The 14,505-nt window shown below is 35.8% G+C and overlaps 1 protein-coding gene across 6 annotated transcripts in view; it reads right to left on the bottom strand.

Moving 5' to 3' along the window:
* The window catches only part of ptprz1a (protein tyrosine phosphatase receptor type Z1a), a 138,990-nt gene that overhangs the window by 87,790 nt on the left and 36,695 nt on the right, over window positions 1-14,505 (bottom strand). For all 6 annotated transcript variants that reach the window (XM_061924698.1, XM_061924697.1, XM_061924699.1 and 3 more), the window contains exon 2: window positions 12,889-12,951. In XM_061924698.1, coding sequence (XP_061780682.1) covers window positions 12,889-12,951 — 63 coding nt within the window. The remainder of the gene's footprint in view (window positions 1-12,888; window positions 12,952-14,505) is intronic.

Genomic DNA, 14,505 nt, shown 5'->3' with positions numbered 1-14,505 from the left:
TAAAATATGGAAAATAACCTGGGAGAATTGGTTAAAAAAAAAAATCCCAATAACTCGCCATCTACTCCATTTAATAACAGTTTATGGATTTAATATATTGTAAGCTTTCCTGAAATATTGACAACATTTAAATAAAAATAATTCTGGGCTACTTCACGTAGATTATAGTTGAGACATTTTTCAAGATGGCTGACATAATTCCTTTCTGGATGTTACAGAAAGTATGGGAATGTGAGAGCTGCTGCCTGCTCTTCTTTTCTTATATAACCATATTATGTTTTTCAAGATATTTACACAAAGTTTGGTTATTGTGGAGGGGGTGTGGCCTGCGGGCCTGCCGTGGAACGGGTTGTGCAAAGATAGCAACAGGTGAGTAGATGGCCCAGGTGGGCATTGTTATCTAATCACCTGTCGCCTTTATTAGCAGCAGCCGGACCGAGACAAGGTGGGGGAGTTGGAGTGGGAGTCAGAGAGAGAGAGACACGGACTACAAAAAGAGACATTTTGCTGGAAAGCAAAAGCCAAGCAATATTTAAGAAAATAAAACAAGTGTTGCACCCTGAAATCCGGGCTCTCGTGGCAGTGTGTGGTGGTCCGAGGAACCCCGTAGAGGCAACCTCTACAGTTATATTTTCTGTCGTCTTCATGTCCGTCCATCTCTGTCGCGTTGTTATTTGATCGAATCGCGGAACATGAAACTTGTGGCGCTCCTCTGCAGTAGCCCAAACAAACAAAACGGGAGCGGGAATAGGCCAGGGATGAAGGACAATAACTGGATTACCCGGCAAAAAGATAAGCAAGGGAGACGATAATCGATCGATTTCTAGTTTGGAGATAAACATCTCTGACACGGCTCAGGATGTACGATTATAATGAAGGATTACATTTATATAGCACTTTACAGTGAGAACTGACAAGCCATCAATCATCCACACCACATTCTCACTAGGGTGGTGGTAAGCAACATCTGTAGCCACAGCTCTCCTGGTGAAGACTGACGGAAACGTCGCTCCCAGTTTGTGCCTGCGGCCGCTTCGACTTCCATCAAACATTCGGAAGCTTGATCCAAACCAGGAACCGATCTGAGCTGCAATACCCTAATAATGAGTACTGGTATTTGGTAGATTCTGGACTGAAGACACCACTATCTGATTTTTTTTATCCAGCTGACCGTCAGAATTATGATACGCTGTCACATTCACTTCAGTGGCCGCTGCTCAAAACACACCTTGCTTAACTGCACATCCAGCTAACATGCTAATTGTGTGAATACCTGTATTATTTTACACCAACATTTCTCAATGTATTATTATTCCTTCGTAGAGTTTTTCGTCCGTCTCTAACTCCCAAACCGTTCATCCGATTGATCCCGTTCAAGCATCAAAACATTCAGCGCTTCCAGGACATGCATGCTCATCCAACAAACGTTCCCCAATATTAACGGTTTTACAACAAATTATAATTTTCATGATTTGTTGCCCTTCTTTTCTTTCGACGAGTCCTCCACCATTTTTCAACTCATTTCAACCATTCCGCCATTAAAACATTTGTCTTAATTAGGACAATAAAACTTGTTTTTTTTATCCCAAATAATTCCCAGTTTTTACAGTATTCAAAAATGTTCCAAAATGTCAGGCTTGCCCCTGACAGTTTGGTTATGTTTTAGTTTTTCCTCTGTGTCTGTCTATTTCCTGTCAGTGCTCTTATTTTGTCTTTATTTCCTGCTTGTATCCCTGAGTGCTTTTTCTCCTCACCTGTGGCTGATTGGTGTCAATCAGCCAGCTACTATTTAGTCCTGCTTTGCCCTCCAGTCAGTGCTGGATTATTGTCGCTACTACCTGTCATTTATACTTGTCGTTGTAGCTGTCTACTTCTGTTCACTCTGCTCATGCCATAGTCTCATTTCTTGCCACGTAAGTGTTAGTTCCTTCGTGTCACAGTAAGTGTTTTTGTTTCTTGTCCGCAGTTAGCCTTTGTGCTAGTTTTTGTTCATAGCCAAGTTTGTTACCCGCCTTGTGCGTGCCTTTTGTTTGTACCCTTTTGTTTGTTTTTGGTAATAGTGTTAGATTAAATCATGTTTTCTTGTACCAAGCCTGCCGCCATCTCTGCATCTTGGGGTTCGCCACCACCAAACTGTGACACAAAATATTGTACAAAATAATTGGTACTCATCCCACCATTCTCACTTAAGGTTGCCATTTCATTTTTTCGCCTAAAATAACCTTAACTGCAAGTAGATAGTCTACACTATCAAAAAATATATTTGTTGTGGTATAAAAAAAAAACATTTCGTAAAAAATTAGCAAAAAAGCAATACTTCCACTGAATCGCTCCCTTTAATATTTTAATTTGGTCAACATTTAGACAGCCAGGCAGTTTGGCTTAGAGAATAACACACATGCCTTTCACACCACTGATGTGGGTTCAAACCCCGTAATGGACCGAAAAAACTAATCTTTCTTTAAAAATGTTTTACATCTATGAGTCATATAAATAAAAAATAAATTTTAATGTAAAGAACACACATTGTCCGGTATATATATATATATATATATATATATACACAAACCCCAAAATCAGTGAAGTTGGCACGTTGAGTAAGTGGTAAATAAAAACAGAATACAATGATTTGAAAATCCTTTTCAACCGATATTCAATTGAATAGACTGCAAAGACAAGATACTTAACGTTCGAACTGTAAAACTTTGTTATTATTTGCAAATATTAGCTCATTTGGAATTTGATGCCTGCAACATGTTTCAAAAAAGCTGGCACAAGTGGCAAAAAAGACTTGGAAAGTGGAGGAATGCTCATCAAACACTTATTTGGAACATCCAACAGGTGAACAGGCTAATTGGGAACAGGTGGGTGCCATGATTGGGTATAAAAGCAGCTTCCATGAAATGCTCAGTCATTCACAAACAAGGACGGAGCGAGGGTCACCACTTTGTCAACAAATGCTTCAGCAAATTGTCAAACAGTTTAAGAACAACATTTCTCAACCAGCTATTGCAAGAAAGTTTGGGATTTCACCATCAAAAGGTTCAGAAAATCTGGAGAAATCACTGCACGTAAGCAGCAAGGCTGAAAACCAACATTGAATGCCCGTGACCTTCAATCCCTCAGGTGGTACTGCATAGAAAAGCCACATCAGTGTGTAAAGGATATCACCATATTGGCTCAGGAACACTTCAGAAAAGCACTGTCAGTGACTACAGTTTGTCGCTACATCTGTAAGTGCAAGTTAAAACTCTACGAGGCAAAGCGAAAGCCATTTATCAACAACACACAGAAACGCCGCCGGCTTCGCTCGGCCCGAGCTCTTCTAAGATGGACTGATGCAAAGTGGAAAAGTGTTCTGTGGTCTGACGAGTCTACATTTCAAATTTGGAAACTGTGGACGTCGTGTCCTCTGGACCAAAGAGGAAAAGAACCATCCGGATTGTTATAGGCGCAACGTCAAAAGCCAGCATCTGGGGGGTGTATTAGTGCCCAAGGCATGGGTAACTTACACATCTGTGAAGGCATCATTAATGCTGAAAGCTACATACAGGTTTTGGAGCAACATATGTTGCCATCCAAGCAATGTTATCGTGGACGCCCCTGCTTATTTCAGCAAGACAATGCCAAGCCACGTGTTACAACAGTGTGGCTTCGTAGTAAAAGAGTGCGGGTACTAGACTGGCCTGCTTGTAGTCTAGACCTGTCTCCCATTGAAAATGTGTGGCGCATTATGAAACCTAAAATACCACAAAGGAGACCCCCGGACTGTTGAACAACTTAAGCTGTACATCAAGCAAGAATGGGAAAAAAAATCACCTGAAAAGCTTGAAAAATCAGTCTCCTCAGTTCCCAAACGTTTACTGAGTGTTGTTAAAAGGAAAGGCCATGTAACACAATGGTAAAAATGCCCCTGTGCCAACTTTTTTGCAATGTGTTGCTGCCATTAAATTCTAAGTTAATGATTATTTGCAAAAAAAAAAAAAAGGAAGTTTCTCAGTTTGAACATTACATTTCTTGTCTTTGCGGTCTATTCAATTGAATATAAGTTGAAAAGGATTTGCAAATCATTGTATTCTGTTTTTATTTACGAATTACACAGCATGCCAAATTCACTGGTGTTGGGTTTTGTATACATACATACATAATAGTGTCTTCAAAGTGTGCAGTTTTTGTCGAGGCTAGAACCACTTATTCATGTTTACATTGATTCTTAAAGGGGAACATTATCACAATTTCAGAAGGGTTAAAACCATTAAAAATCAGTTCCCAGTGGCTTATTTTATTTTTCGAACTTTTTTTCAAAATTTTACCCATCACGCAATATCCCTAAAAAAAGCTTCAAAGTGCCTGATTTTAACCATCGTTATGTACACCCGTCCATTTTCCTGTGACGTCACACAGTGATGCCAATACAAACAAACATGGCGGATAGAACAGCAAATTATAGCGACATTAGCTCGGATTCAGATTCGGATTTCAGATTCGGATTTCAGCGGCTTAAGCGATTCAACAGATTACGCATGTATTGAAACGGATGGTTGTAGTGTGGAGGCAGGTAGCGAAAACGAAATTGAAGAAGAAACTGAAGCTATTGAGCCATATCGGTTTGAACCGTATGCAAGCGAAACCGACAAACGACACGACAGCCAGCGACACGGGAGAAAGCGAGGACAAATTCGGCGATCGCCTTCTAACCAACGATTGGTATGTGTTTGTTTGGCATTAAAGGAAACTAACAACTATGAACTAGGTTTACAGCATATGAAATACATTTGGCAACAACATGCACTTTGAGAGTGCAGACAGCCCATTTAAGGCGCGCTAAGAACATATATTTTTCCACAATTTCAGCACTCAGGTTAACCATACCTAAATAGACACAAAATACTGCATTACACAAGACTACCCGAATGTATTCGAATGATTGAAAAAAATAAATGTTTTTAAGCTAAATTATTGGTAAACACAGTTTATGTATAATAATTTACGTAAAACCGAGAGTAATGAATAAAGTTTTCATCAATTAATATATTCTGTAGACATACCCTCATCCGCTCTCTTTTCCTGAAAGCTGATCTGTCCAGTTTTGGAGTTGATGTCAGCAGGCCAGGGAAGCTAGGGCCTTTATCGTTGGAAATGCATCTGCTTTGAGTGTCGCAGGATATCCACACATTCTTGCCATCTCTGTCGTAGCATAGCTTTCGTCGGTAAAGTGTGCGGAACAAACGATTGACCATTTCGTTGGCTTTCCCCACACCCTCAAATTTCGTCCAATTTCTTGCCACTTTCGCATCTTTGGGCCACTGGTGCAACTTGAATCCGTCCCTGTTCGTGTTGTTACACCCTCCGACAACACACCGACGAAAGTGAGAAAATGGCGGCTTGCTTCCCGATGTGACGTCACAACGTGACGTCATCGCCCTGTGAGCGAATAATAGAAAGGCGTTTAATTCGCCAAAATTCACCCATTTAGAGTTCGGAAATTGGTTAAAAAAATATATGGTCTTTTTTCTGCAACATCAAGGTATATATTGATGCTTACATAGGTCTGGTGATAATGTTCCCCTTTAAGGGGAACTCCGCTTAACTGTACCAACCATTCAGTTGGGGAACCATGTTGAAGAACCAATTAAGTTCGTAGATGGAGGTTCCTCTGTACCAATAAGAGTACTGATCGATACCTGTATGGATAAGGAATATTGGTATAAAATCCTAACGCTAAACATCCCTAGATAGCGTCACCAGCGAGTTAATACAGGACATGGACATGACACATGGTTCCTAGAACCGATGGACTTCTCGAGGCAAGTCAATCGCACCACGATGTGTCACTTAGGCCGCTAAAGCCCGATGATGAAGTGTCCACATTCCTACGACGGCTCACGGGTGTACCTCTCTGGCAGCTAACGAGCTAACGACCTCCAGCTGTTTCACGCGGACGTTCTTCTCTGTCGAGGTCAAAGAACCAACTTTTGAAAAGCCATCGCGCCACACAGTCTGGATTTTCCAATCAGTGTCTCATGCTGCCGATACCCGTCATGCATGAGTGAGATGGGCTGATACCAGCACCCATCACATGTATCAACTGTACATTTTTCAATGTGTTTACAATGAGCGCTAATGATATTTTAACAGTATCGACGCAATATTTGCACTAGTTCTTTATTCTGTTGTATACATAAACTTCATAAAAGTCAGTAGACTTAGACTTAGACAAACTTTAACGATCCACAAGGGAAATTGTTCCAAACAGTAGCTGAGTTACAAAGGATGGAAAGTGTAAGGATGGAAAGGATAATGCAGGTATAAAGTAGACTAAAAATGTACCATAGTAGCAATATAAAATATAACACATATGTAATATATATACAGTATACGATATATACTGATATATTATATCATTGTCGGTCCAGTAGTACACAATAACTAAACCAAAGCAAAACCGAAACTAGAAGAATGCAACTCCTTGGTGTTTTTCCCCCGAGATTGGATACATCAACAACAATGACCAAAAATTATTTTGAAAAAAAAAATACACTTTAGTATCGATTATATACTGAAACTCCCTTTAGTATCGACACCACCAATTTATGGATCAGTCTGCCACTGCCGACACATAAACAGTTGTTGTTGGGGCGGTATAGCTCGGTTGGTAGAGTGAGTGGATGTGCCAGCAACTTGAGAGTTCCAGGTTCGATTCCCTTCTTCCGCCATCCTAGTCACTGCCGTTGTATCCTTGGGCAAGACACTTTACCCACCTGCTCCCAGTGCCACTCACACTGGTTTAAATCTAACTTAGATATTGAGTTTTACTATGTAAAAGCGCTTTGAGTCACTAGAGAAAAGCACTATATAATTCAATTCACTGTTATATTTTATTATTTATTATAACTTTACTTAGCACTTATTTGCTAGCTTAGCAATTAGCTTAGCTATTAGCATGCGTGCCCCCGACTCGCTCTCCATGTGTAACATGTTTCACCAGTGAATTAATAATGATACAAAAACACTAAGAAATGCCGTTTACTTGCCGTAATGAGGTGATTACTATGAACTTAGGGGAGTATGGAGAGACACAATCAGCTGCTAGCCGCTTGTCAGCAGGGTGTCTGAAACTAAATACAGTCAGCAGTGCAGTCAGCTGGAGGGGATCTGGGTTTCCTTCACTAGCCAGATGTTTTCTTGGACTATTTCTGCAGATGTTAACAGCTGCCGTGCTAATTAAGCGTTGTTGCTATTAGCAGGTGCATCGGTGGTCATGTGACCCTCACAACTTATTCTCCTTTCACCAGCACACAACCAGGTCAGCAGAGTGGCTCCTGGGCCAGGATGGTTAATCAGCGTGCACACACGTGCACACGCACACACACACGCATTCACACCCACACACCCACACACAGGATGTCGTAGTTGTTAGTGGTGGTTGTGTTGTATAAATTCGGATAACTTCAGTTTCTGTTAACACTTCATTAGGCGGATTGAATATATATATATATATATATATATATATATATATGTATATATATATATATATATATATATATATATATATATATATATATATATATATATATATATATATATATATATATACATATATATATATATATATATATATATATATATATATATATATATATATATATATATATATATATATATATATATATATATACATATATATATATATATATATATATATATATATATATATATATATATAAATATATATATATAGCATATATATATATATATATATATATATATAGCATGGTGGTGGTAGTATTTTGCTCTGGGCCTGTTTTGCTGCCAATGGAACTGGTGCTTTACAGAGAGTAAATGGGACAATGAAAAAAGGAGGATTACCTCCAAATTCTTCAGGACAAGCTAATATCATCAGCCCGGAGGTTGGGTCTTGGGCGCAGTTGGGTGTTCCAACAGGACAATGACCCCAAACACACGTCAAAAGTGGTAAAGGAATGGCTAAATCAGGCGAGAATTAAGGTTTTAGAATGGCCTTCCCAAAGTCCTGACTTAAACGTGTGGACAATGCTGAAAAAACAAGTCCATGTCAGAAAACCAACACATTTAGCTGAACTGCACCGATTTTGTCAAGAGGAGTGGTTGAAAATTCAACCAGAAGCTTGCCAGAAGCTTGTGGATGGCTACTAAAAGCGCCTTATTGCAGTGAAACTTGCCAAGGGACATGTAACCAAATATTAACATTGTTGTATGTATACTTTTGACCCTGCACATTTGGTCACATTTTCAGTAGACCCATCATAAATTCATAAAAGAACCAAACTTCACATGCTAAACTTTAGAACAGTGGTGTCCAAAGTGTGGCCCGGGGCCAATTGCGGCCCACAGTTATTTTTTTAACAGCCAGCGGATCATTCTAAAAAAACAATTAAAAATTTTAAAAACATAAAAAAGTGGAATAAAAGAGAAAACAGGTGAAATGCAACGAGAAAAAGTTGCAATATTGACTATAATAACAAATAGCTGCCATTCAGGCTGTTTTTTCTTTCTCTCTGTTATGAATTATTGACCTATTTAAGGCTCCAATTACTTCACATCAATATTTTTTGGGGAAAATATTGCATATTGTGTTTGTTTGCCATAAAAAAAATGAAGCTTTCTTTGACAAAAGGGGCATAAAACATAAAAATATAATAAATCATAATCGACGGATAGATCTGAAGTTCATCTATAGACTTAAGTGCTGAAAGTAAACATGGAAATAATTTATGAGTCGTTTAATACTTTTATGAGTGGGACCCTTTTGGATCCCCAATAATTTCAGTGGGATTTTTTTTTTTTAAACGGTCATTGCTCAAAAAATAATAATGAATCAAAATCAATATTGTTATTAATTATTGGTCTGATTAAAGTTCCAATTATTTCACATCAAATATTCCACTTTTCTGGGGGGTACAACACTGCCTAATGTGTGTTTTGACAAAAAGGGCATAAAATATAAAAAACTTAAAAAACAACAACTTGAAAACAACAGTAGAGTGGCAGTAGTAGTGGTAGACAGTAGGACAGCAGACTTGAAGTTGATCTAGCGATTTAAGCGTTGAATAATAATAATAAGACATATGTACATACATACATACATATATATATATATATATATATATATATATATATATATATATATACATATATATATATATATATATATATATATATACATATATATATATATATATATATATATATATATATATATATATATATATATATATATATATATATATACATACATATACCGGTACATATATATATGCTGTATATATATATATATATATATATATATATATATATATATATATATATATATATATATATATATATACATACGTACATACATATAGTCGAGGTTTCTGTGATTCATCCATTATACAGTGCTCAATACCGGGGTAGAGCGGAATATACAAAAACACAGAGGCTATTTCATCTCTACAAGCCTGTTTCACAGATTTCTCTGCTCTTCAGGGGATTTTATATATATTTATTTTTATTTATAAAATCCCCTGAAAAGCAGAGAAACCTGCGAAACAGGCTTGTAGGGATGAAATAGCCTCTGTGTTTTTTCCTGACCTAACGTATACATACATACATATGTACACATACATATATAAATACATGTACTGTATACACACATACATACAAATACATACATATATACACACACACATACATGTATACATACATACATATGTACACACACTTATATACATAGATATACATATATACACAGACAAATACATATATACATACATATACTGTATATACATACATACAAATACATATATAAACACACATACATATATATACTTACATACATATGCACACTACACACTTTTATACATAGATATACATACACATATACTGTATACACACATATACATACATACATAGGTATGTACAGTACGTATGTATATATACATACATTGGCATATTACAGGCCGACATTATTTTATGTTAATTTTAAAATCACAGAAACATTTTAATGTACAAAATGTATACAAGTGGCTCCCTTTTTTTTTGGTTTGTTTTCTCGTACGTATGCGATCCTGACTGTAAAATGTTTGGTCGCGGCTGTCACACGGCACGCAAGTATTGAAAATGGATTGTCGGCGCCCGGAGACGGTGAATAGACGTGAGTGCAGCGGGTGAAAAGCGAGAAACAATAGAGGAGCGCAACAAGCGGCTCCGAAGTTTGGAGTAGACAAACGGTGGAATGAATTTGTCATAGTCGTTACTGGACTACAATGGAGGGAGGACCAGCAGACCTCCTCTTTAGTGTTCATCATGAGAACGTGGACCACAAACCAGCTGACGTCAGCATCTACTACACAAAGTGTCCTTTCACCCAGGGACACATTCCGCTCGCTTCAAGTCTTAGTTGATACTTTCATTTCCACTAATAAGTCACTTAAGACCATTTCCCGTATGCATATTCTACTCAAATAATCAGTGTACAACAGCAGAATATAAATGTGAGTATGAGTTGCCAAGAGGTAACTATATATTGAAGAAAGAACAGCAGTACTTACTACCATACTTTGATACTTTTTAAATTAAAGGGTACAGCAAAAAATTAAAAATAAAATAATTTATGCACGAAATAAGATGTTGAACATACTAGACAACTTGTCTTTTAGTATAAAGTAAACAAACAAAGGCTCCTAATTTGTCTGCGGACGTATGCAGTAATATATTGTATCATTTATCATTCTATTATTTTGTCAACATTATTCATCTACTTGTTCATTCACTGTTAATAAACATTAGTGATATAGAAGTAGCTAAAAACTGTCGAGGGACGTTAGCCGCTAGCTAGCCATGTTTCAAAGCGCCGCTTCAGATTTTACCTTTATCGTTTTTGATCCAAAATACGTCCATCCTGCCTCTTCTGTCTCCACACTGTTTCCGCTTGTATGTGATCTGTGTGTGTGTGTCGACTCACGTCCATGGAAAAAACAAGTATTTTTAAAGGCAGTATAGTACCTTTTTTCATTCAGTAGTACCGCGGTACTTTACTAGTACCAATATATAGTACAACCCTGCAATACGGTGCTGATAAATAACAATAGTCAACTATTTAATATTCTAAAAAGAACAGCAGTGGCGTGGACCCTTAAAGTATGTAAAAGTAACAATATAGTTATTAATATATTTCAATAAGGTAGTATTGTGACATCATCATGTCATTTAATGAAAACATTGCTAATAAAAAGGCTAAAACATATTTTTAATACAAATATTTGTGTTTTTATTCATTATTAGTATCAACATTTCAGCTTTTTATAATTTTATTTTATTTTTTTCATTTGTTGCTGTTTGCAAAGTGGAATATTTGATGTGAAGTAATTGGCTCTTTGAATAGGTCGATAATTAATAACAATTTTGATTCATTATTTTTTGAGCAATGACAGTTTAAAAAGATACATATACATATATACATTTAAACACACACACACACACATATATATATATATATATACACACACATATAAACGTATATATATATATACATACATACACATATATACACACATATATATATATACATATACACGTATATACACACACATATAAACTTATATATACATAAACTTATATATATATATACATACATATACACATTATATATATACACACATATATATACATATACACATATATACATATACACATACACATATATATATATATATATATATATATATATATATATATATATATACTGTACATACACACACACACATATATATATATATATATATATATATATATATACATACACACACACACACACATATATATATATACATACATACATATGTACACACATAGCTGTTCTTTTTAGAGGGTAACATCTCACTAAAGACCCAGGGGACCCAAATGGCCCCACTCATAAAAGTGTTAAAAATATGTGATAACAATTTTTTTTTCCTCTCCACGCTTATATCTCAACTTCAGATTTATCAGTCGACTGTAGGTTTTTATTATCTTTTTATCTTTTATTTATATATTTTTTTGCCTCATTTGTCAAAGAAAACTTGTTTGTCATATGGAAAACACACAAAAATATGTAATATTTCCACAAAAAAATATTTCAAAGTCAAATATTTAGTATGAAGTAATGGAGCCTTGAATATGTCAATATTTCATGAAAACATTGATTTTATTTTTTTAATTAATTTTTAGCAATGACAGTTTTAATACAATAACAGTTAGCATATGTCACGTACCAAGTTATATGACTGAGGTGTATGGCAGAAAAATTTACATTAAAAAAGTTAGCATTCTAATGTTAGCATACATGCTAACCGTAAACATATCTCCTGTACCAAGGTATATGACTATGAGGTGTGCGGCTGGAAAATTGCAAAAAAAGTTAATTTTAGCATACATGCTAACACTTAGCATCTATCACCTACCAAATTATATAATTATGAGGTGTACAGTGGCAAAATGTACAGAAAAAAAATAGTTAACAGTCTAATGTTAGCTAACATGCTAACCGTTAACATATCTCCTGTACCAAGGTATATGACTATGAGGTGTGCGGCTGGAAAATAGCAAAAAAAGTTAATGTTAGCATACATGCTAACACTTAGCATCTGTCACCTATCAAATTATATGACTATGAGGTGTACAGTGGCAAAATGTACAGAAAAAAAATAGTTAACATTCTAATGTTAGCTAACATGCTAACACCTAGCATAGCAAATTGGCTTAAAAGTTAGCATGGTGTCTCTTTTTCTGGGATTGACACATACTGGCGTATTTGACATAACCTGGAGTACTATCTAGACTATTTTAATTGTTTAATCTAATTTCATTTCTTGTTTTGAAGCGTCTCACCGTCATACGACCAGTCCATGTCCTCCGTCAGCTTGCGCTGGTTCCTGTACGTGTAGCCTCCAACTGCAAGACACAAAATACACAAAACTTTACCAGGAGGATTCAAGAGAAACTACATTTTGTTCCAAACGCAGCATTGGAGGTGGAGCCAAATATCTACATGCACGAAAAGTCAACAGCATGTGGAGTTCAAGAGAGCAAGACCAAAAAATCCTGTCAGATTGATTGGTGGTAAGCAACTGGCGCGTGTGCACTAGCGCCCCCTACTGGACTGGAGCGTGGACACCATATTAACCATATTAAAATGTTTTGCTCGTCGTTCCCAACAGGAATGAAACATACATAACAATTAAATGCAGTTGGTAATTCATGCATATTATTAAAAAAAAAACTTTAAAAAAAGACCAAAAAAATCTAATTCAGTCCAGTGGAATACAGTTCATGTGTGGCTTGCTGTGCATTGTGGGTAATTTAAACACTAAATAAACACAGGAGTTCATGCATAAAGGCCTGACTTGCAAATATTAGCATGTATAAAATTAGTTAGGGGTTAGTGCATCTGCCTCACAATACGAAGGTCCTGAGTAGTCTTGGGTTCAATCCCGGGCTCGGGATCTTTCTGTGTGGAGTTTGCATGTTCTCCCCGTGACTGCGTGGGTTCCCTCCGGGTACTCCGGCTTCCTCCCACTTCCAAAGACATGCACCTGGGGATAAGTTGATTGGCAACACTAAATTGGCCCTAGTGTGTGGATGTGAGTGTGAATGTTGTCTGTCTATCTGTGTTGGCCCTGCGATGAGGTGGCGACTTGTCCAGGGTGTACCCCGCCTTCCGCCCGATTGAAGCTGAGATAGGCTCCAGCGCCCCCCGCGACCCCAAAGGGAATAAGCGGTAGAAAATGGATGGATGGATGGATGGATGGATGTGTAATATTGATAATGATATATTGTTTATTATTATCATTAGCATTTATAATATTATATGATATATTGTTTAATATTATCATTAACATGCATAGTATTGAATATGATATGTTTATTATTATAGCATGTATATATTGAATATGACATATTGTTTATTATTATCATTAGCATGTATAATATTATATATGATATATTGTTTATTATTATCATTAGCATGCATATTATATATGATATATTGTTTATTATTATCATTAGCATGTATAATATTGAATTATATATCGTTTATTATTATTATTATTATCATAATTAGCATGTATACAGTAATATTATATATGATATATTGTTTATTATTATCAATAGCATGATTATTATATATGATATATTGTTTGTTATTATCATTAGCATGTTTAATATTATATATGGTATATTGTTTATTATTATCATTAGCATGTATAATATTATATATGATATATTGTTTATTATTATCATTAGCATGTATATTATATATGATATATTGTTTATTATTATCATTAGCATGTATAATATTGAATTATATATCGTTTATTATTATCATAATTAGCATGTATACAGTAATATTATATATGATATATAGTTTATTATTATCAATAGCATGATTATTATATATGATATATTGTTTGTTATTATCATTAGCATGTTTAGTATTATATATGGTAT

This window comes from Nerophis lumbriciformis, linkage group LG29, assembly GCF_033978685.3.
Source record: "Nerophis lumbriciformis linkage group LG29, RoL_Nlum_v2.1, whole genome shotgun sequence".
Taxonomy (NCBI): domain Eukaryota; kingdom Metazoa; phylum Chordata; class Actinopteri; order Syngnathiformes; family Syngnathidae; genus Nerophis; species Nerophis lumbriciformis.
Note: the sequence above shows the minus strand (reverse complement) of the source record. Positions and strands in the feature narration are given on the sequence as shown.